General features: G+C 51.5%; 1 protein-coding gene across 3 annotated transcripts in view; it reads right to left on the reverse strand.

Annotated features, from left to right (window-relative positions):
- Positions 1–22,212, reverse strand: part of PLXNA1 (plexin A1) — a 324,181-nt gene that overhangs the window by 79,072 nt on the left and 222,897 nt on the right. For all 3 annotated transcript variants that reach the window (XM_054034036.1, XM_054034037.1, XM_054034035.1), the window contains exon 10: positions 20,583–20,783. In XM_054034036.1, coding sequence (XP_053890011.1) covers positions 20,583–20,783 — 201 coding nt within the window. The remainder of the gene's footprint in view (positions 1–20,582; positions 20,784–22,212) is intronic.

The following is a 22,212-nucleotide window of genomic DNA, read 5'->3' on the forward strand; positions in this document are numbered from 1 at the left end:
GTTCCCTAGTTGGAGCACGGAGAAGGAAAGAGACTTGGCTCAGACGATCCCGGCCAGCAGGGATGGGTCTGGCACCACAGGTGCCTTTGTGCCACTGGTGGCTGACGGACAGGCAGAGAGTGCTCCCGCCCACAGGCCTCAAGTAGCAAAGAAAGAAATGTCATGCAAACCACGGGTTTCAAACCAGCAACAAGCCCCATTAACCAAAGAGATCCCACAGCCAGCCGGAAACCGTCCCTGCCGGGGAGCAATAAACAGAAAAACCCCAGCACACCTGCGCCCCCAGCAGCTAGAAGACGGGCTGGGGCGATGCTTGGGGGCTTGCTACATGCTAAGGGGACACGGGGGCAGGAATGGACAGGAGGTGGGGGAGCATGAGAGCCGCCTAGGGACACTGAGCTCATAGGCACCTTGCAGCCAGAGCCGATTCCGGCAGGGCCATGCTGTACTGGGTTTGCTTGATGTGGGCACGCGGCGAGACCCATTCCCTACTAACACTGCCCTTCTCTAGCACCTCCCCGCTGAGGAGCAGCGCAACCATTACCCTGGCATGCCCCACCCTCGCCCCAGAGATGGGGGAGGGGAGCTGCTTTCAATGGCACTGTGCCCTACCGCAGCTTCTTCTCCCTCAGGGGGCTTTGGACACTACCATACGCCTCTCCTTGCTGCTGTGGAAGGAGCTGAAGGCCAGGACTACTAGCCCCATCTCACAGGTGCAGCGCTGACGCACAGCGATGGGGGGAGGGGAGGCTAATGCACAGCCTCACAGATCTGGGGGAATCTGATACGTTCTCATCACAGTCAGAGACTCCTAGCATCGACTGGGCAACTTCCCGTTCCCTGTGGCTCTGCCAATGTACCTCAGTCCTAAGCAAAGACACCCGCTGCTATTCCAGTCCCGACCCCCCCACCGCTCTGCCAATGTTTCACCAGGCTGCCTCTCAGCACCCACTGCCATTCGGATATCATGATCCTCCCACCTCTGCTGACACCCTTCGCTCCTAACCTGCAGTCCCTGCTCCCTGCTATTGCAGGCCTGGGCCTCTCGCTGCTCTAACAACCCACCGCAATCCGGATTCAAAACCACGTCTGTGATGCGGGCAAGCATGCATTAGGGACTAGGGCAAGGCAAACCTGGGAGCACAGAGAGACGACGTGTCTCTCTCTGGGAAGGGTCGGGATGGACCCTGCTATCTGCAGCAGCTCACAAAACAAATCTGTAAGATAGTCTTCACCAGAGCAGCACCAGCACCAGCACCTGCAGCCCAGAAACGGGGCCATTCTGGGAACAACATGGGGGGGGAACTGCTTTGATTAATTATCCCTCAGGCCTCATTATACACAGGCTCAGTCTGTGGCCAGAGTAAGGAGCGTTTTCCCCTGGCGGCCTGTTTAAATGGAACGATTGTGCTGGCCACACCTTGGCAGAGATTGGAGCTGTCTTTCTGCCCTCTGCAGAGCACAAGTGATGCTGGATTCTACCTTCAGTGGAGCACAACTCCATCCCCCACCCCCTCCATGCCTGGATTGCAAAGCCCAAGGAACTCAAGCCAGGCTCAAGCTCTGGGGAGGTAAGCAGGGGCAGTTCAAAGACACAGAAAATAGAGATTAGAACTCCAGCAAACTGCTCACCCTGCCCCTGGGCCTCCTCCCCACCAACACTGTCTACCTTGCTTCTAACCTGAGCCAAACTCCTGGCAGCCCCATCAGCAGTCCCTACACAGCCCCTGCACGCAGGCAGAGGATTAATCGATAGGGAGACAGGAAGGCAGTCGGAACCTTCCCTGACAGCTAACGACCTCCTCTGGCGAGAGATTCTCCGCTCCTCTCTGGAGAAAATGACAGGCGTGTCAGGAGAGATTAAATGAATGATTCATGGGTTGCTGGAGTTTGTTGGGAGCCACATACACGGCCGCGTTGGCGCTCTTTGGCTCAGACCCCACCCCCAACCCCTGCCAGTTACTCTGCTGCCCAGCTTCACAGACTGGGCGTGATAACGGCGGTAGCAGGGTAAGTGGCAGCATTTCCCCCGGTCCATCCCTTCCTTCAACACCAGTTCTGTGCTTGGCTCAGAGGAAACTGAAGTGATTCATTCCCCCTTGCAGCCCTCAGATGGGACCGAACAGATACCAGTACCAGGGGGAGGGGCTTTCTCCTGCCAGGGAGCCAGTAACACCTCTGCATCCCCTTGCCTGAGCTAAATTAATCACCACGTTGTATTAGATATGGAACTTTTCATGGAAAAATCACCAAGCTCGCTACAAATGGGGAAACTGAGGCAGAGAGCAAGCGCGAGGTAGGAGGAGGTGAGTCACCTGAGTTCATACAGTGAGTCGGTGCCAGAGCTGGGAATAAAACCCAGGAGTCCTGAGTACCAATCCTGTGCTCCAGCCACTAGGACCCTGCCCCCTCTGTGTGAAGCAGCAGCAGTGGGCTGAACTGCACAGCTTGGGTGGCAGCGGCATGAGTCCAGCGGTGACAGACCAAACCTGGCTCCGTGCAGACAGGAGTCATCCCCCCTGAGGGCTGCGTATACCGGAGACTGCCAGAGTCGAGGAGTTATTGGGACTCATGCTAGCCTTCAGGGCCAGGTGCCATGGGGGTCACACAATAGCTGGGTGCACAGATAAGACGGAGGGCCTGATTTGGGCACTACCTGCCTTTTGACAGATGTGTTAGCTTGTACCTTAAACTACACATGCACACCGGGCAAGGTCGGACTCGTCAATGGTAAACGGACTGGTTCCTGTGCTGCTTACTGGGCAGGGGAACTTCCAGGAGACCTGGAAATCCTGCATCCCGCCCGCCCTTCCATGGACACTAAAGACCCTAGAGCACCTCCTATCAGAGATGGATTTCACCCTGCAGTCCGTAGCCATTAGTTCCCCAGTGCAATGTTGCTGTGCACCGGTTGGCCATTACCCTTCCTCCCAGAGGTGGCTGCATTTCAGCAGTGCTGCATGTACGCCCCGTCTGTACAGGTGCACTTTGGGAACTTTTGGGGAGGGAAGGTGCTAAGGGAATAAGATACTAGTAGCCTGTCTACACACCCGAGCAAAGTCAAGGGGGTTAGGACTCGGAACAGAACATATGGAGAGAAATAGGGCCAGGGGACATTTTTCATGCTCACATCAGACTGCCCTACTCTGTGTCAGTGCACAGCCTGGATAAGCTGCCTCTTGGCGCTCGGGCTGGTGACAGCTACTGCAGCAGCCCCCCACGAGCTAGAAAGGGGGCAAATTCCTTGGCCTTTCTGGATGGGACCAAGAGCACATGTGGGCAGGCCAGTAACTGTTACCTGGGCTGTGCTGGCCTCCGCTAGAGGCCTGCACAGGGAAAGGCATGCCTGGTAGTTCAATGACGGTAGCACAGGGTGATCTCAGTGCCAGTGTTTGATCCCTGATCAGTGTAAAATCAGAGGGACATCTGGGCTCTGTGCCCTACATTCATGGGAGTAGGCAGGAGGAATGGCTACTCCCCATGACTTCTCTCTGCCTGGGCCGGAGACCAGATTACACCCTGGCCCCTGCCCCATTACTGGTGCACCCAGAAGAGATGGGGGCCTTCCCCTCCTCTGAATCTGTGCACTGTGGTTATTGGGATGTCTCGCCTTTAACCCAGCTGGCGGGCTGAGAAGCTCCCCCACTGCTCCTCTGGGGATTGGCCAAGAGGGAGCACCTCAGCGGAAACCAACTGCCCCACAAAGCCAGAAAGCCCTGCAGGCCCACCCCTTCCCTCCTTCCCACATGGCGGCTCAGGGCAGGAGACGCGCCAGCCCCTCTACAGGGCTCTGCTTTACTGGGGCCATTCGCCTCATCCCCAGGCTCCCAAAAGCTGGAAGGGGAGGTGCCCACAGGCAGCATGTGTTGCTGAGCAAGAGGCAGAAGGATGGCCCAGGAGATGGAGCAAAACAACTCTGCTCCAAAGCCAAGGAAGCAGCAGGAGGCGACACATGAAGCAGTACTTGGGGCCATTCTGATCTCATTGTACAACCTGCCCCCACCAGCCTTGGGTATCCCACACCCGGGCCGCACCACTGGTTACAATCCATGCATGGCGCGCATCCCCCCGCCACTAGTGAAATGCAGCCACCTCCAGGGTGGAATGCAGCTGCTGCTTGCTCAGTGGTGCAAGGCAGTTTATGACAGGAAGTGAAGAAGAATGACACATCCAATTGAAACCACCACTGGGCTATTCATTATCATAACCACCAAGAGCTCTATTTTCCAGCTCAGCTGAAAGTTTCAGCGGAATAGCACTGCCACCATCAACACCCTAGCGACTTACGGCTCCAGCACAGACTCACGCTCAGCTGAGCCAGCACCAGCACGACATGAGGTGTTCCTTGGCGGGCTCCCATCCAACCCTCCTTGGCACATCATAGCCAATGAAGGCCTTTCACCTCTGAGCTCCGCAGGCCTTCCCCACTGGTCCCAGGATGACAGAGCAGAAGGGGGTAGGAATTCAGATCTTAGCAGGTGTATCCTCCCTTCTGTCCTACCTCCACCTCAACAGGTGGGCAGAGCCTGAAGGACCCCCTAAGAGGGACAAGCTACATTAACGAGTGGAGACCGTCAATCGGCAGCCTTGGGAAGTGGGAGTTGGGGGAGGGGCAACGGAGCAGGATTTAGCTGTGACGAGAAGCATGGCAGCCTAAGTGAAATTGGCATTTTCAATTTGTACTCTGACATGTCTCATTTGGGGCCCTGGCATCTCGGGAAGGCATCCAGCCTGCAGCTGTCCGAAACACTTATTTGCATCTCTCTGCCCCAGCTCCTTTTGGAAATGAGTTCCTTCTGGGTGGGGGTGAAAGGAGAAGAGAGATGATTAACCCTTCACGCGCCAGCCCTGGAGACAGCAACAGACACATGTGGAAGGCTGGGAGGGGACAGACCCAACAGACTGTGCATCTGCCTCTAGAAGAACAGGCCTCCCCACTCAGCTCTGAGACTCCTGGAGCGACGACACATGGCCGGGGCAAGGAAGGGTGCACTGGAAGGGCAGCACTGTCTGAGCAAAGCAAAGTGCACGGTGAAATGGGAAGAAATGGCAGGAAGGGTCTCCGAGCTGCACACACTGCCAGCCCTCGCTCTGCCAAATGCACAAATGATCATGGCCAATGGTGACAGCTCTGCCCTGGTTCTGAAGTTCACTTCAGTCATGTATGACCTTCGCTACTGAGATGAGCTAAAGCCATGCAACTCAGATGCCAATTACAAACACCCCCGGCCCTACAGGAGGTTTGGAGCCAGAGCTTCAGTTCAGCCCTTCATGTAGACGGGAACGGTTGGCTTGAGGTTCAGCTTTCGAGTCCTTTGGAAGGTCAGGAGCATTCATATCAAACCCATCTCTAACTTCTAACACACAGTGTGATGAATCGGGAATCTGTCTGTACAGTCTATGAATTGTAGGATTATGAGTCCTATGTGTCCATGTCAGGCAAACTCCATTCGGAATGAGCCGCCTTTTGCCTTGTCCCTGATCTGTTTGCCTCCAAGCTGGGGTGAGGGTCCAAAGGCTTGTGGCAATCGAAGAACAGAGGCTAGCTAAGTACCCAGTCCTTTGAAATCTATTCACAGAGACAGAAGATTGGTCCCTGGTTTATGAGGTGGGGAGGTCACCTTGGCAATGAAGTCACCCGAAGGGATTTCTGCTCATGTAGGGAAGCTGCCCTGATGCAGAGGGGCTAAAGGTTTTAAAAAGGCAGAGGCTGGTCTGTTTGGGGGCCATTTTCTCCAGTCCATAAGGGAGAGGCCATTCACCATGTAAGAGCTGCGTGAGGATGGGACATCCTGCCTGCCTGCTCCGAGATGGTCCCCCAATAGCTCACAAGGAAAGGTAAGATAGGAAGCGAGGGCCGTTGCAGGTTCAGCTGTGCATTGTTTTGTACGATCTGCACTCTCCTGCGCTTTACATGATTAAGGATAGAAGAGCGTCAGGCAGTTATACTGAATAAGTATATCTGTAGTGGCTGCTTCACAACTGCAGTGTGCCCCTGGAGCTGAAACTGGAAACCAGACGCTTCACACCTTTTGGGTGGAGTTCTGGGACAGTAAACGGGGAATCTGAAGTGTCAACATTGCACCCAGAGAGGCTGGACAGAGGGTTCCAACATTCAGAGGGGGCTGCCACATAGATAGTCTGCGCCCTGAGAGGGTGTCGAGAGACCCCAAGTTTGGGGCAATGGCTGGACTCCATTCAGGCTCCAGAAGTTTGAAACACCCCAGGGACCCAGAGTGGCAGAGGCTTGGATTCCCCTCCCAGTGTGTGGACAGGAAGAAGGCTCATGACACGCAGTACAACTTGAAGTATCCCATAGTGCCCTGCCAGCATCGCTGAAATGCAGCCCTTTCTGGAATGGAAAGGGGCGGCCCCTGGCACACACCTCAACCTTTTAGTCTAGCGCTCAGTGAAAAGGTCTGTGGAATCATTAACATCCCCCAGAGCAGACAGCATCTGGGTTAAGGTCTTGTCTTAAATACACATGCAGCAAACTGCATGGAATGCAATCTACAGCACCTGCTGAGGTCCACAAGCCACCACTGCCAGGGTTCTCATCTGGGGTCCAGGAGTGGGTGTTTCTTCCTAATCCCAAAGCCAGGGACCATGTAAGCCAAGAGACTGACTCCCAGTTCCCTGCACTTCCATCTAGATAGACCCGCCTCCCAAACACAGAGATCACGGAGCACACGGCTTCAGGCCCCTTCCTGAAGCACAAAGCTCACTTAGCAAGCGAATGCTGAGCGGGCCAGAATCCAGAGACTCTGACAACAAAGTGCTACAGCAGGTGTGAGGGCACCTCTCCTTGATTCCACAGCACCCCTGCTACGTTCCACTGATGGCATTAGGCCTGGCCACCCCCAGCAGGGCAGCCAGCAGTGCACAGCACGGGAAACACACTGCTCTGTTCGGAAATGGACCTTAGCTATTCCTGCAAGTGGGAAGATAAGAGCTGGCAGCCCCGGCTGGTTGTTTCAATGGTCACTTAGCTGGGGAGCCCAGCAGCTCCCCTTGCAGGGAGGGTGACAGAGGGCTGTGAATTATTAAACCCTGTTGTCCAAGATGTTCTTACATGAGCTCTCATCTCTTTCAGCCACTCCAGGGAGCCCCCTGGGAAAACAAGTGCTCTTTCCTTTGGGCTCAGCTTCTCCTGGGCCAACTTGGCAGTCGCCCCTCTCTCCATGACTCAACCGGAGGGAGGCCAAGCCAGCCTTTTGGTCTTTCCAGAACTGCTGCGAGCGTCTCCTTGAATGTTACATATAGGAAGGGAGCCCAACACGTATCCTGAAACCCAGCAGGGGAAGCCAGGGAAAGTGGGTGTGTAGGAGAAGTGGTGGGGAAAGCAGCCAGTGAATCTTCTCCCAGGCCAGGAGTCTGACACCACAGGCTAGTGTTACACAAGCACAGCCAAAACCTCCCTCCTGCTTACACCCGGCTTCTTCTTTTTACACCCTTACCCATCTTAGGAGCTGGAAAATCTCTTCTCATTCCTTCCAGGGTCTGCCCTCTTTGGGGTTGACCTACATTAACAATTTAATCAGGGCAATGGGCTAGATGCGAGCTCGCAGGCCAGTTACGGCTCTGGTATCCATGATCCTAGGGTTCCCCTCCCCGCCAAAAAACAACAACCCCCAAGCATGTTCTCAGGGATGGAGCTGCAACTGATTGCAGCTCTTTGCCTTTGTGTATAAATCACTTCCGTGTTTGTGCACCAGGGTCAGTGCCAATGTCAGCAGAGCTCTAGGGACAATCCAACAGGTCTGAACAGATACTGGTGTGACAGATGTTTCGATACTACAGTGACAGGCACGAGAGAAATCCTCTAGCTAGAATAGGGCCTTGTTCTCCATTGCATTGCATCATCACTTAGGCCTGTGCAAAGTGAATGTACAACACCCCCATTTTGATCAGGTATTGCATATGTAAAGGACATGAGGTAATAGGCAGGGGAGAATCAGGCCCTGGGTTTGGAGCTATCAGATAGGAGGTTCACTGCTGTTAAAGGTGAATGGAAACTTCTTTTTTTTAAATTAATGCAACATCTGAATCAGATGGCAGATGCCATCTCCCATAAGGTAAGCTGAATGGCTTTTTATCCCGCAGTGTCGAAGATCAGGACTCCGAGCTGTTTTCTCCTACAACAGTTGATGGCATCACTAACACCTATGGCAGAGCAAGGAAGCTGCTGCATTCCATACTCCGATTTACCGGTCGTGACTGTTACAAGGGAAACAGATTCCTGACCTGGGGACTTGACAGTTAAGGAAAGAGGTGGCTGATTTCCAATGGTTGTCGAAGGCTACACAGATGGGTTCTGTGCATGTTCTGGAATCCCAAACAGTGTTTGTAGTTCAATGTAAAGATGTTATTAAATAACAAGGACACTCACACGTCCATAGCGGTAAGACTCTGCACTTTAAAAGACTACACAAAGTAACTGGTTAACTCCCCCAGCCCCACCCCGGGAGGCAGGTAAACGCATTCTTATCATCTACCTTTTTCAGATGAGTGACTGAAGTGCAGACAGGGGAAGTGACTTGGCCCAGATCAGTGTCAGTGCCAAGCCTGGGACTGTGGTGTTCCTGGGTCCCAGGCCCATGCCCAGACCACTATGCCATGCTGCCTCCAGTTCCCCTTTAACCTGTGCTCCCTCTGCTGGGCTGAGTGAATAACTGATGCCGAAGGGCAGGTCAGATTGTTCAGTGAGTTATTACATGTCACTTAACCCAATGTATATGCATCCGAAGAAGTGGGCTGTAGTCCACGAAAGCTTATGCTCTAATAAATTTGTTAGTCTCTAAGGTACCACAAGTACTCCTGTTCTTCACTTAACCCAAAGATTCCCAAACCACAGCCACAGAGAGCCAGCTGGTCACATGGTGCAGGCTCCTCCTGGTTTTTAGCTATTAAACTGTATTAAAAGAAATTAAACACCCATTAAACACTCTGCTAGGATTAAGTGCCCAGTTAATCAATGGCTATAGTTGCCACCGGCTGTTCTGTGATGGTGGGGAATAGGAAGGACGGCACGATTTGGGCAATGGTGGGGACGTGCCTAGCAGACAGTCTTCCTATGAAGCTATGCTTTGCCTGTGAAAAAGCTTAAGAACCCCTCATTTAATCAGACAGTCCTTTGAGGACACAAGCAGCACGGGCACATCGCAGGAGGAGCCATAAAGAAGGGAAATTTGCTGCTGACAAAAATAGGAACTGCAGCCTGAGTAGCAAACTATACCCCCACCTCCCCACCCCATGAGCATTTCTCTTGCCTCATGCCACTTTCAGCACATGCATCATCACGGGACACAGGACTAAGGAGATACATATCAGACAGACACGTACACAAACTCTCTCCCTGCTCCAGCCAGGCTGGCAGAATAATAGTATTCAGCACATGTGTAGTGCACTTGATACCTGGGAGGTAGGTCAGCATTATCCCCATTTCACAGATGAGAAAGGAGGGGAAGGGGCATGCCCAATGTCACACAGTGACTCAGCAGCAGAGTCAGGAGTTCCCTGGTCCCAATCCCTTGATCTCACATGTGGTGTATCAGAACAGAACAGCCTCCCTGGAAGATAGAGCACGGGGATAACCCCAGTGGAGCCTCGCTAGGAATGCTGGATTCACTGATGCCCCAGCCTGCCCATTCCTCTTCACTTTGTACCTGATTGCTGCCTGCAGTGTATCCAGTCCAGCTAGAAATCACTCCAGCGAGAGCTCCCACCATCTCTCTCAAGACTCATCCTAATCCTATCTCACTGACCTTCCTGATTGTCAGCCTACAATTTCCTTTGGTTAATTTCATCTCAATCCTGATAGCTATAGCATCTCGTACCATCCTAACCCATTTCTCTCAGTCACAAGCACCGGTGGGTCTGTACGGTCCACGGTATTGGGACAGGGATATGACCTTTCACCTCTAGCGCAAGTGTGTGAATCCAGCCCCAGACAGCAGTGACAAAGTCATTACACCCACTCTTCCCCTCAACTCCCAGCCTCAATGTGCCCCATCTCTGTCCCTCTGGCTGATCTTGGACTGGGGTTGATGGGCCCCAAGGGGAGCTGGAACCTGTCCTCTTTGGGGAGAAAGATTTGTTGGCAAAGTGGGGCCTTTGAAGAGGAACCCCATAGAATTCAGTTTCCCAGCATCCAACATCAGGACACAGGAAATCTATGCACAAGAATCTCTTTAGCCATCTGCTCTGAGCTGCTCCTCCAAATTCCATTTGCCCCCATTCATACAAACCAAAACCACCACGCTCCCACCCCAGCAAGAATGCAGGAGCCTGTCCAGGCTCCTCAGAGGCATGTGATGCAAGACCTATTCAGAGCAGCACTTGCAAGAAGGGAGCTATGCCGCTCAGCTTTTCTCCCAGAACTGTACATTTTATTGGCATGGTATATCTACCTTCCATAAGCTCAGTGCACACACACTCAGAGTTCCCTCTCATACACACACGCACACAGACTCTCACACGTTCTCTCCTCACTCTCATGTGTGTGCTCCCCTTGATTGCATTTCTGTAGGAACGGTACAGTTGCAGCTGTGTCCTATTTTTCTGTAGTTGATGACCTCAACTTCTTCCCCGCACTATGGGGACGGCTGTAATGTACGTCGTGTCTCGCTGGGGCTCAACTGCAATTCATCATTATTTTATCTGCTGGAATTTAATTGGATCCTATCAAACTCTCCTGATACTCCCTTTTCCCTTTAAACACTGCTGCAGGAAAGATAAATGTAGGCGCTGCTCAGAGAGCGCGCCTCGTTTTTTCCAACATTTCTGGGGTTGTAGGATCCAATCCTATTTCACTCTCCGTGGCTGGTTAATTAGAGATACATACACTGTAGGTGTGCAGCACTCATCACAGGGCATGTATGTATGATTTATGTTCCCCTATAAATATACTCCAGGCCCAGTAAAATACCGTCACAAACACCATGAGCCTTGGCAGTAATGCTTGGGCTTTGATTTTACAACACCTCTCTCTCTTTTACCATTCTCCTCTCCCCGCATCTTATTCAAGTTCCTTCCCTCAGATTCACCCGGTCGAGAAACCTGACTTCAGCATGAACAGGGCCCAGAATATTATCAACAATAATCTGGAGACCCTCGGAATTAGGTCTGATCAAAGCACAAGCCAAATGTTTGCTCAAATCCACTTGAGGCCTTCTGACATCTGGCTTAGTATTAGCCATGGAAATCATGCAAGATCCCACCCACTCATCTACCCAGCCCCCGGTACTTACAGCACCATGGCACTGTAAGTAGCCCGGCATATCGTTCAACACAGGAGGAAGTGTTGCTAGTGTTTGGAGGCAGAACTCTATTTCTGGTTCTGCTAATGGCTCGCTCTGCAGCCTTGGGCAAATCCCGTAATCTCTCTGTGCCTCAGTTTACCCACCCATACACGGGGACAATACCGCCTACCTCCCAAGTGTTGGGAGGCTTACTTAGGGTTTACAAATAATTTGAGTGCTAGAGCCATGCATAGGTAGAATACAAACCAATCAGCTCACCAAAAGTATTTACATTCGGGATCCCTCTTAATTTCAGAGAAACCGTATAAGAATTCATAGAATCATAGACTTTAAGGCCAGAAGGGACCATTATGATCATCTAGTCTGACCTCCTGCACAACGCACACTACAGAATCTCACCCACCTACTCCTGTATCAAACCTGTGTCTGAGCCACTGAAGTCCTCAAATCATGGTTTAAAAGACTTAGAAGGTGAAGAGAATCCTCCAGCAAGTGACCCGTGCCTCACGCTGCAGAGGAAGGCAAAAAGCCCCCAGGGCCTCTGCCAATCTGCCCTGGAGAAAAATTCCTTCCCGACCCCAAATATGGCAATCAGCTAAACCCTGAGCATGTGGGCAAGACTCACCAGCCAGACACCCAGGAAAGAATTCTCTGTGGTAACTCAGATCCCACTCCATCTAACATCCCATCACAAGTCATAGGGCATATTTACCACGAATAGTCAAAGATCAATTAATTGCTAAAACTAAGCTATCCCATCATACCATCCCCTCCATAAACTTATCAAGCTTAGTCTTGAAGCCAGATGTCTTTTGCCCCCACTACTCCCCTTGGAAGGCTGTTCCAGAACTTCACTCCTCTGATGGGTTTCAGAGTAGAAGCCGTGTTAGTCTGTATCCGCAAAAAGAACAGGAGTACTTGCAGCACCTTAGAGACTAACAAATTTATTAGAGCATAAGCTTTCGTGGACTGAAGTGGGCTGTAGTCCACAAAAGCTTATGCTCTAATAAATTTGTTAGTCTCTAAGGTGCCACAAGTACTCCTACTCCTCTGATGGTTAGAAACCTTCATCTAATTTCAAGTCTAAACTTCCTGATGGCCAGTTTATATCCATTTGTTCTTGTGTCCACATTGGTACTGAGCTTAAATAATTCCTCTCCCTCCCTGGTATTTATTCCTCTGATATATTTATAGAGAATAATCATATCTCCCCTCAGCTTTCTTTTGGTTAGGCTAAATAAGCCGAGCTCTTTGAGTCTCCTTTCATAAGACAGGTTTTCCATTCCTCGGATCATCCTAGTAGCCCTTCTCTGTACCTGTTCCAGTTCCTAACAAACAAACCCAGTAAGTATCAGCCTGGCTCCCCTCGCCGCGCTGGGACATGGGAAGAGCGTTCTCCAATCACAGGCCACTTTGCCGTCGGGATAAAAAGGAAAGGGGGGAACTCGCCGTTCCGTTCGTTTTCCAAAGAGGCAGTTATGCCGGCGGATGCCTCTCCACACCAGGAACACCATGCTGTAAGGGACGAAGTTCAAAGAGCCGACGGCTGGAAGCCAGAGATAAGATGCATGAAGGATGAGTGACTCTTCAGCTGTGAGTGAGGGGGGAACTGAACGAGAATGGCCCGAAAGGGCTTTCCACAGTTGACACAGCTGCTCACCACCAAGCGTGGCTTTTGTTAAAGGGAAAGGGAAATAGCTTAGCGCTACATTTCCCCTCAAAGTGCCCAGACTACAAACCCAAGTCTGAGCAGAAAGGAGAGCTGGTGTTTATTCTTATTTTACAATGTAAATGGACAGAACGTTTCTAGGGCCTCAGTGATTGACATTTCACCTCGGAAAGGAACATTCTCAGGAGAAAAAACTTGGGCCAAATCCATTCCTGGTGTAACTCCTTTAACCCATACCGGCTACACCAGAAATTTGGCCCCATATAATTAAAAACAACTTTTCCCTGTGTTACTAGCAATGCCTCAGATTATGAAAAACGATGCTGCTTTCCACCAGTGTGGCTGTTTACTGTTTGCAGCCGCTGGACCAGTGACACTGACTCTGTTATATGGCTGGCAGGTGGGCAATAGGGGGCAGAGGTAAGGGCTTGGGAGAACAGGATGGTTTACCTACACACATGTAAGAGACTGTATCAACTGTTTCAGAGTAGCAGCCGTGTTAGTCTGTATCCGCAAAAAGAACAGGAGTACTTGTGGCACCTTAGAGACTAACAATTTTATTTGAGCATAAGCTTTCGTGGGCATCCGAAGAAGTGGGCTGTAGCCCACGAAAGCTTATGCTCAAATAAATTTGTTAGTCTCTAAGGTGCCACAAGTACTCCTGTATCAACTGTGAGGATATGCAAATATTTATCAACCTTCCATTTCACACTATGGCACCGAGCTTGTGAACACTTTGCCTGCACAAGTAACTTTACTCACAGGTAGGTTTGCAAGATTGAGGCTAGTGTTCACCTCCACACTTTTACATGCTAAGGAGTTTTAAACTGCACAAAGGATACATATTTCAGTTTCAATGCATCACTATGCCTAATAATAAGGCTGAAGTTTGTCTCTTTAAGGATTTTAATTAACCAAAGCACTATATTTAAAGTTGACATGCAAAGAACTTTTTTTTTTTAATTGAGCTTGTGCCCTGTTTTTGTTTCTTTATGGTGTATAAAGAAAGCTCAAGGGCAGAGGGTTGTAGGGTCTTTTCTGCTTGCTTTTTACCCATACAAATATCAGGAATGTCATGTCTGGTGTCCCTTGGTTTTACTGGAGGACGGGATAGATGTCTCAGAGAATGCATATTGTCAGGTTTCATAACTTACTGGATGGAGTGTTGAATCTTTAACAAAGATGTCTTTTCTTCAAAATGTTAACTAGTCATTGGAGTTAGAAAAGTGTTACTAAAATTAAACACAAGACAAAGCGTCTCTCAATTAAAAATGCCTTCCTCATGCAGCCTCCCTGGCACCTTTCAAGAAAGCATCCCTAATCAGAAAACCTAATCAGAAAAGCACTTAACCCCATGTTTGGGTTCCGCAAAAATCATGGGAATTAAGTCTATGTTTAAGGACCTTCCTGAATCAGAGGGCTCAATTACACAACTTTCTGTCTCTGGTGATTTCAGCATTTCACTAGTTCTCCAGTTACTAGAGTGTCTTCTGGTTAGACAAGATAACTTTCTAACATTGTAAACAAGTCAAATTTAAAACAAACAAACAAAAACACAGGAAAAGTTTCCAGCCTTCCTTATCCATCACAAAGAAACAACCCAGGGTAAGAACTCAATCCCTCCTCCACCCCCTACTGCAGGTCATCATTAAGTATACTTAACTGCATGGAAAGTGTGAAGTGTTATCATCAAGCCAGATGGACCGAAAAAGGATAGAGGAGTAAAATTACAAAGAAGTGTGAATTTTAAGCACCCACTCTAAAGAACGGGCTGGCTCACTGCCTTCAAATGTTAAAACAGGCACTGAGTGTACCCTGAAAGTAAAGACAGGTCCTGTCATTTGAGAAAGATTTCTCTTGTGCAGAGTTAGAAGGGGAATGAAATTGGATTTACAAAGGAATTCTGACTAGCCCCAAAAACAACAAAGAGTCTGGTGGCACCTTAAAGACTAACAGATTTATTTGGGCATAAACTTCCGTGGGTAAAAACCTCACTTCTTCGGATGCATAGAGTGAAAGTGCATCCGAAGAAGTGAGGTTTTTACCCACGAAAGCTTACGCCCAAATAAATCTGTTAGTCTTTAAGGTGCCACCAGACTCCTTGTTGTTTTTGTAGATACAGACTAACACGGCTACCCCCTGATACTTGACTAGCCCCAAAATCTCTATGATTTGTAACTCAAGGACAACTTGACCAATGTTCTACACCCTGCACACAGACATTTTGCTTTGTTATCAGGGCACATCTGATCATTTCTAGGCCAAACCTGTGTTTTCATACTAGCCAAATGGCAACCTCTTTGCAATTTTTAATTATGGAGATGTGGACTCCAAGCAGGAGATGCAGTGCTGTCCAAAGGATAAAGCATTGGACTGGGACACAGGAAACCTGGGTTCTCTGTCCCCCATCTGCCACTAAGCTGCTGTGTGATCTTGTGCAAGTCCCTGCACACTCTCTGTGCCCATATCGTTTCTTCTCTGTTCCGCCTTTCAGGTCTTTGGGAGCAGGGACTACCTCTTACCAGGTGTCTGTACAGCGCCTAGCACAATAGCCCCACTGTAACACAAATAATTCATAAGAGTGGATGGTTCTAGAGTTAAGCATTGTAAGTTCTGGAACAGCCTTCTAAGGGGAGCAGTGGGGGCAAAAGACATATCTGGCTTCAAGACTAATCTTGATAAGTTTATGGAGGGGATGGTATGATGGGATAGCTTAATTTTAGCAATTAATTGATCCTTGACTATTCGCGGTAAATATGCCCTATGACTTGTGATGGGATGTTAGATGGGGTGGGATCTGAGTTACTACAGAGAATTCTTTCCTGGGTGTCTGGCTGGTGAGTCTTCCCACATACTCAGAGTTTAGCTGATCGCCATATTTGGGGTTGGGAAGGAATTTTCCTCCAGGGCAGGTTGGCAGAGGCCCTGGGGGCTTTTCGCCTTCCTCTGCAGCGTGGGGCATGGGTCACTTGCTGGAGGATTCTCTGCACCTTGAAGTCTTTAAACCATGATTTGAGGACTTCAATGGCTCAGACATCGGTTAGGGGTTTGTTGCGGGAGTGCGTGGGTGAGATTCTGTGGCCTGCATTGTGCAAGAGGTTATACTAGATGATCATATTGGTCCCTTCTGACCTTAAAGTCTATGACTCTAAAATACATTCGTGTTTCAAACAAAACCTGCTGGTTGGTGCCTAAACTAAAGAGCCCTCATGTTCCTTTAAATAAAAGCTCCAGGCGCAGTGCAGTTAATGCATCGTTGAGGGAATGCACAGAGCTGCTCTGAAAATACAGAAGTTACCTTTTGCCCCAAGCATTTCCCATCGTCCCTGTTCGCAGGCAGTAGTGGAATGGAAAGAAATCAGCACAGAGTGTCAGTAATTCCCATCCCCATCCCCCAAAACCCCACCTACTCGCCCCCAGTCACGGCAGCATCTCTCCCAGGCTTTGCATTTTTATAGACACAAGCTTCTCCCACGGGCTGTGTAACAGATACAACCTTCAAGACCCATTAAGCCAGTGTTCCCGCTACCATTCAACCATGCCATTTATTTTTATATTGTGCCCGTCAGTACCCAGCATCCCAAAGCACTTCAGAGTGAGCTAAGCCAACCCATACGCTACAAAACCAGGGACGGTTTAAGAGAAGATTTAGCCCTCTTAACTCCCACTGAAGCCAGCAGGATCGAGGATCCACTCAGCACCTCACCGGATTGGACCCCAGCGAATTGATTCTGCGTCTCCAGGGGAGGAGAGAAAGAACAAGTCAAAAGAGTGAAAAGAGGGGAGAGCCCATGACTGGAGGGCTGGAGTGAGCTGGCAGGAGGGAGGCTAGGGGCAGGGAGGTGGGATTGAGAGCAGAGGTGCAGAATAAACTGGGGAGGGAAGGAGATGGCGACAGGGTGGCTCCTCAATAAATGCTCATGGATGAATACCCACCTTAAGGCTGGGAGATCACCGACGCCCACCACCTCTGTGCTTCTCTCACCTTTTCTGCCTGGCTTCCTTCTTTCCCACTCTGTTGAGAGCAAACCCCACCAGACCTCTGGCAGGTACTGGAGCGCTGAGGCGGGGTGCGAACACAAAGCTGCTCTGACCTCCTGGGGAGCACAAGGGCAAGGACCCAGCTGTGCTTGGCAGCTCTTGGGAAACACCCCGAGGATGCTGGGTAATGGGCAGATCAGCAAAGGAAATGCTGGCTTCTGTGATTCTGTGATGTGAGTCCTGATCCTACCAACACTCAGGCAAGTGTGTAGCTTTACTCATCTGAGTAAGCCTATTGACCTTAACAGGACTACTTGCATGAGTAAAGCCAAGCCGGCGAATAAGCAATTGCAGGAGCAGGAGCTATATGACCTTTCCCCATGCACCAGCTGCATCTGCACTGTCTTTCCCCAAAGAGCCATCCCGCGGGTGCGCTGGGTGGCTACCCGCCGATGGATGTGGCTGGCACACTCAGCCTCTGTGCAGCCTCGCTGTCCTGCAGTGACTAGGAAACCCCATTCCTCCCTCTTCCGCAGCTGACAAATGGCTCCTCCAAAGCACTTGCGCTGCCAGGCTGCAGAATCCCCCAGCCTCCTAATCAACCCATTTCAAGGCTTGCGAGCACTGGCAGTTGGGATGCGATTAGGCCTTGTACAGGAGCCTGTGTGTTGCCGTAACAGCCCCCAGATGGCTGAGCAGGTATTTTGTGTAATTGGCCTCCTGCTGGGAAAATGGCCGTTCCGCTGACCTCCAAAGAATCTCTTACAAGACTCTGATGGAGACGGAGCAGCAGAGCTATCCACGATGCAGGACTGAGAGTCCAGCCCGGGCGTTCCTCGCTGGGGGAGCAGTCTGATCTCTCTCTGACTGACTGACTGACACAGACACACACACACGCAAGAGAGCATGGACTTCTTCATTCAGTTTTTCTTCAGACATTTAAAACTGGGCTACATGGAGTCCTGGAAAACAGACTGAGCCCACCAGTATGAGGTCAAGGGGATGGATAAGATGCGACCTGATGTGCCTTCACTATCTCTACAGGGCAAAGCCCTAGTGGAGGACAACCCTGCACCGGCCCCACAGAGGGAAGGGCAAAGTGGAGCCTGACCAGGTTGCTCCAGCTCTGCATTGGCTTCCTCTCTTCTCCCAGATACAGTTCAAGCATCTCAGCCTCACCTGGACAGCATTCCCCAGCCCTCCCTGGACCCAGAACCTTGCCAAGCTGCCAGGAGAGAAATGGCTGAGACGGGCGCGGGACTTAGGGCTCACCATGGGGAATGGAGGGCAGGAGTCAAGGCTCGCTAGCTGTCTGTGAGGTGGGATTTAAGGCTTGCTAGGCGTGTGCAGCATTTAGGGCTCAGTGGCAGACAGGTGGAGGACAGGATGGAATTTGGGAGAGTTCCCCAGGACGGAAACGGTGATGTGAAGGACTCAGTGACCCTTTGAGAATCTGAAAAAGGCTCTCTCTAGTGCCCATTTGTAGCTCGCATTCACAGCCATGTCTGTGTGGAGTTCTCTCACACACACACGACCGTGGCATCTCACAAGTTCAGCTGCCCTATGCTGCTTCCTCCCACCCCACATCTGCCCCTCACCTGAACTCATACACCTCTGTGTGCGACATCAAGCCATTTTACAGCTGTGAGCAGGCTCTGCTCCAAGCCCAGCCTCAGTCCAGCACACGTACACTGGGTAAGTGTCCCCTCCCCTTTCCCGTTAAGTTAGACGACAACAGAATGTAGATCTTAGCCTGAGTTTTCTCCCATGAACAGTTTCTTCCTAGGAGTTTCCCTGCAGACCCCTCGGTACCAGCCTCTAGTCACCTCTCTACCAGGAAATGGTTCAGACATTTTATACCGCTGGGTCGGGTCCCAGGCTGTCAGCAGCAAAGGCATAGCTGCCCCGCTGCCCACCAGCCCGGGCCCATCCAGGGAAGGGGGCAGCTGTCCTGCTGCCAACCAGCCGGGGCAGAACATAGCTGATAGTTTAAGTAGCAGATCCATCTGGGTGGAGAGCATCTCCTCTCCCCCAGACACACTACATACATCATGGGCAAAGAATCCCCTTTGCCGAGCTCTCTTTCCCAAACCCAAACTCACAAGTGCACAGAGAGCGAGAGAGAGAGAGAGAGAGACACACACACACACACACTGTGATGTTCTCCAGGCCCAGCCTAACACCCCCCAGTGAGACCTGCGAGGGGGAGCAGAGGAAGGAAAGGCTGTCTCAAGCAAACAGCAGCTTTTCAATAACTTCTAAATGTCACTTGTGCAGCTGAAGGATGGGAGAGCAGGGAGCGCGGCTCACATCGGGCTGCAAACGAGTTTTCATGGTGCGAGTGACGGAAAACAAATTTTGAAAGGATTAAATGAGAAAGCGAGGGAGGAGGGGCCCCTTTCATGCAGATGAGGAAAGGTCGGTACAGAGCCCAGCAGGTCAGCAGCGGAACCGTAGCAGCAGCATTCCTTAGAGGTGAATGGAGGATTGATACTTTAGATCTGTCTGTTCGCAGCATCAGCGGGCTCTCCGCACACAGAGCTTCCCGGAGGGACAATGTGGCCTGGCTGTGAAAGCCACTCTCCTCCTCCTCCCATCCAGGGGCAGAGCAGGCCAGCCAAGAGGGGTGCATCGGCAGAGGCGTTTGTGGGGGATATTGGGACTGCTGGAGGTCTAGACAGAGGGTGCACTGGCAGAAGAATAGGGGATGGGCCTGAAATGCATCGTCAGAGCTGGGGAAGAGGAGCTGGAATAGCAGGGGAAGAGGTTCAGCATTGAGGGGCATTGGCAGAGTGCTGTGTGAGAGCTCAGGAATGGAAAAGCAGAGGGGCTGGAGGGCAGGAGTGAGGGGTGTGTAAGAGCTCAGGACTGGAGTAGTAGCGGGGGCTGCAGGTCAGGGTTGACAGCTATCGGCAGAGCTGTGTGTGGAAGCCCAGGGTTGATGGGCAGCAGCCAAACAGGCTGGGAAAGTGTGACTGGACATGTGTGAGCGCGTGTGAGTGAGTGCAATGCTGCTTGCAATAAGGAATTAACTCAATTCCACTTGTAAAGTGGGATCATTCCGCGTAAGGGGAAATCAAGTGCGAACAGGGAAGGAGGGAAGCAGGAGCAGAGTCTCCAACTCCAGCCCAGCTGGCTCCAGCCCAGGCTACTTTCTTTGGCTTTCATAAGCAAATTTCCTTGGAAATTCTCATAAAGCATGGGAGGGTCCCCCCTGGGGTCGGTTTGGCTCCACAGCAGAAGAGGGAGGGGTGTTGGTTCTACATGGAACAATTCCACCAAGCAATCTCTCCTTGCAGCTGGGAGGGGAAAGAGACAGGGAAAGGAAAAGACAGAGACTGAGGGGGAGAGGGGGGGAGAGAGACAGAGCGCGAGGAGCTGGAGAATCTCTCCCAAGGCCCCATGGGCACCATGAACCTACATTTTCCACCTGCCGATCAAGCATGAAAGAGACAAAAACCAGCCAGGGAACAAGCAAGGCAGCTGGGGTGACCTTTAATCCGTGGAGTTTGTGGGGCAGGCGGAGAGGAACGACCTGGAAGCGAAACACATTCTGTCTGGAGAAGTGCCAGGGGAGGTGTCACAGACACTCTGCAGGCAGGAATGGTGTTCACACACACCCTGCGATGGAAGAGCAGCCCAGGCCCGGCGGGGCAGGAGCGTGGACTCACCGAGGTGTTCTGGCACTGGATGCTGGTGCTGTTGAAGCGCAGAGCTGTGACGCGGGTGGCGCTGCCGGGGATGTGGAAGATGCATTCGTAGTTGCGCTGGCCGGACTGCGGCTGTGGCAGGTTCTTGGCTGTCAGAGTGATGGGCTTCACCACGCCCACAGGGATGTAGATCTGGGTGGAGGGCAGAATCTGTGGGCAGTCCTGCAGGAGGAACAAACAGCAGGCCATGAACTAGTGAGACAAGGCACAGTAACCCCCCGACCTGGGAATGCTGGTCACCGCCAGCATCGAGATACTCCAGACTCTACTGAGAAAACACCCATTCTGATGGGCCAGGAAAATACCATGAGAGATGGTTGTGAGTGCAGGAATTCATGGCTGCTTTGACCAAGGCTTTGCATACTCGGCAGCATGCAGGACCTACCTTCTGCAGCACGGCCCCCTGGTTTCCACTGCAGCCCAGTGCGGCAGGCTGGGAATTCGGCGGCAGCTTTGGGCTAACACAGAAATGGGACAATGTCAATGTCCTCATGTCACTCTGTCCAATGTTGAATCCGTTTCCCACGGCCCCAACATTTGCCATTTTTAATGAGCAGTAGGATACAGCTGTGCAAAAATAAGGCCCAACTGTGTTACAGACTGTTGGGCCGGCAGGGAGACTGTGGGAGGCAGGCTGGGGTTGTGGGATGAGCTTGTTAGCTGCATGTTTCTGGTAAAACGATCAGCAGTGAAGTAGGCTTTGACATGTTCGTTTTCATCATTAGGTTTCAGAGTTAACACACTGAGGTGCACTTTCTCGGGTTACCCTTCTCAGAGCTACTGTTTCAGCTATCACTGCATCAGTTTCCCTAAGTTCACATTTGGAAAGATTTTGAACCACCACTGAGGGTTAGGAAAGCTGGGTTTCTGGAACACGTTTCTGTGGCAAGGGGCGGATTCTGCAGCAAATTTTGCAAGAGGGACAGGCTTCCCCCTCACCCGCTTTCCTCCCACACCCCCAGCGCCTGTCCACGACCTGTCCAACCAAGAAAAAGAGGAGACCGGTTTTAGAGACCATCAAGGACACCCCCCACTCAGCCAGAGGGGGCACTGCTCAGCGGTACCAGGCCACGTTACCCAGCACGCAGTCACTGCCATGCACCACTCAGCTCTGTCACACGCTGTACAGATCCCACCCTCCTCACACTTGTGAGCCTGCCGGGCACCTGTTCTCACTCCTGTGCAACCCTCTCTCTAGGGCAGCGCCAGGTCCACGTGTTGTCTCTCCCACAGACACTGCTGGGCCCAGCCAACTCAGGCTAGCAGCCTGGAGGAGAACAGACGACAAACCAGCTCGCACTGAGCCCCCGCCCTACCCGCTAATGCTGGGCTTCCCGTGGAGCATTCCAGCTGGGCATGGGCAACTAGAGCCAGCAAAGGACAAGTGAGCCCCAGGCCAGCCTGTAGGCCCCGGGAAAGAAGCTGCTCTTCACTGAAGGCTGCAGGTCTATTTAGAAAACGGAGAAGGGAAACTGAGACTAAACACTGGCTGGAGCCAGGCACACAGCATCCAGGCAGCCAGGCAAAGTTACCCCCACCCTCACCGCCTTGCCAGTGCATCTCCCTCCTGACCCACAGCCCCCCTGACTAT

This window comes from Malaclemys terrapin, chromosome 7 (genome assembly GCF_027887155.1).
Source record: "Malaclemys terrapin pileata isolate rMalTer1 chromosome 7, rMalTer1.hap1, whole genome shotgun sequence".
Taxonomy (NCBI): domain Eukaryota; kingdom Metazoa; phylum Chordata; order Testudines; family Emydidae; genus Malaclemys; species Malaclemys terrapin.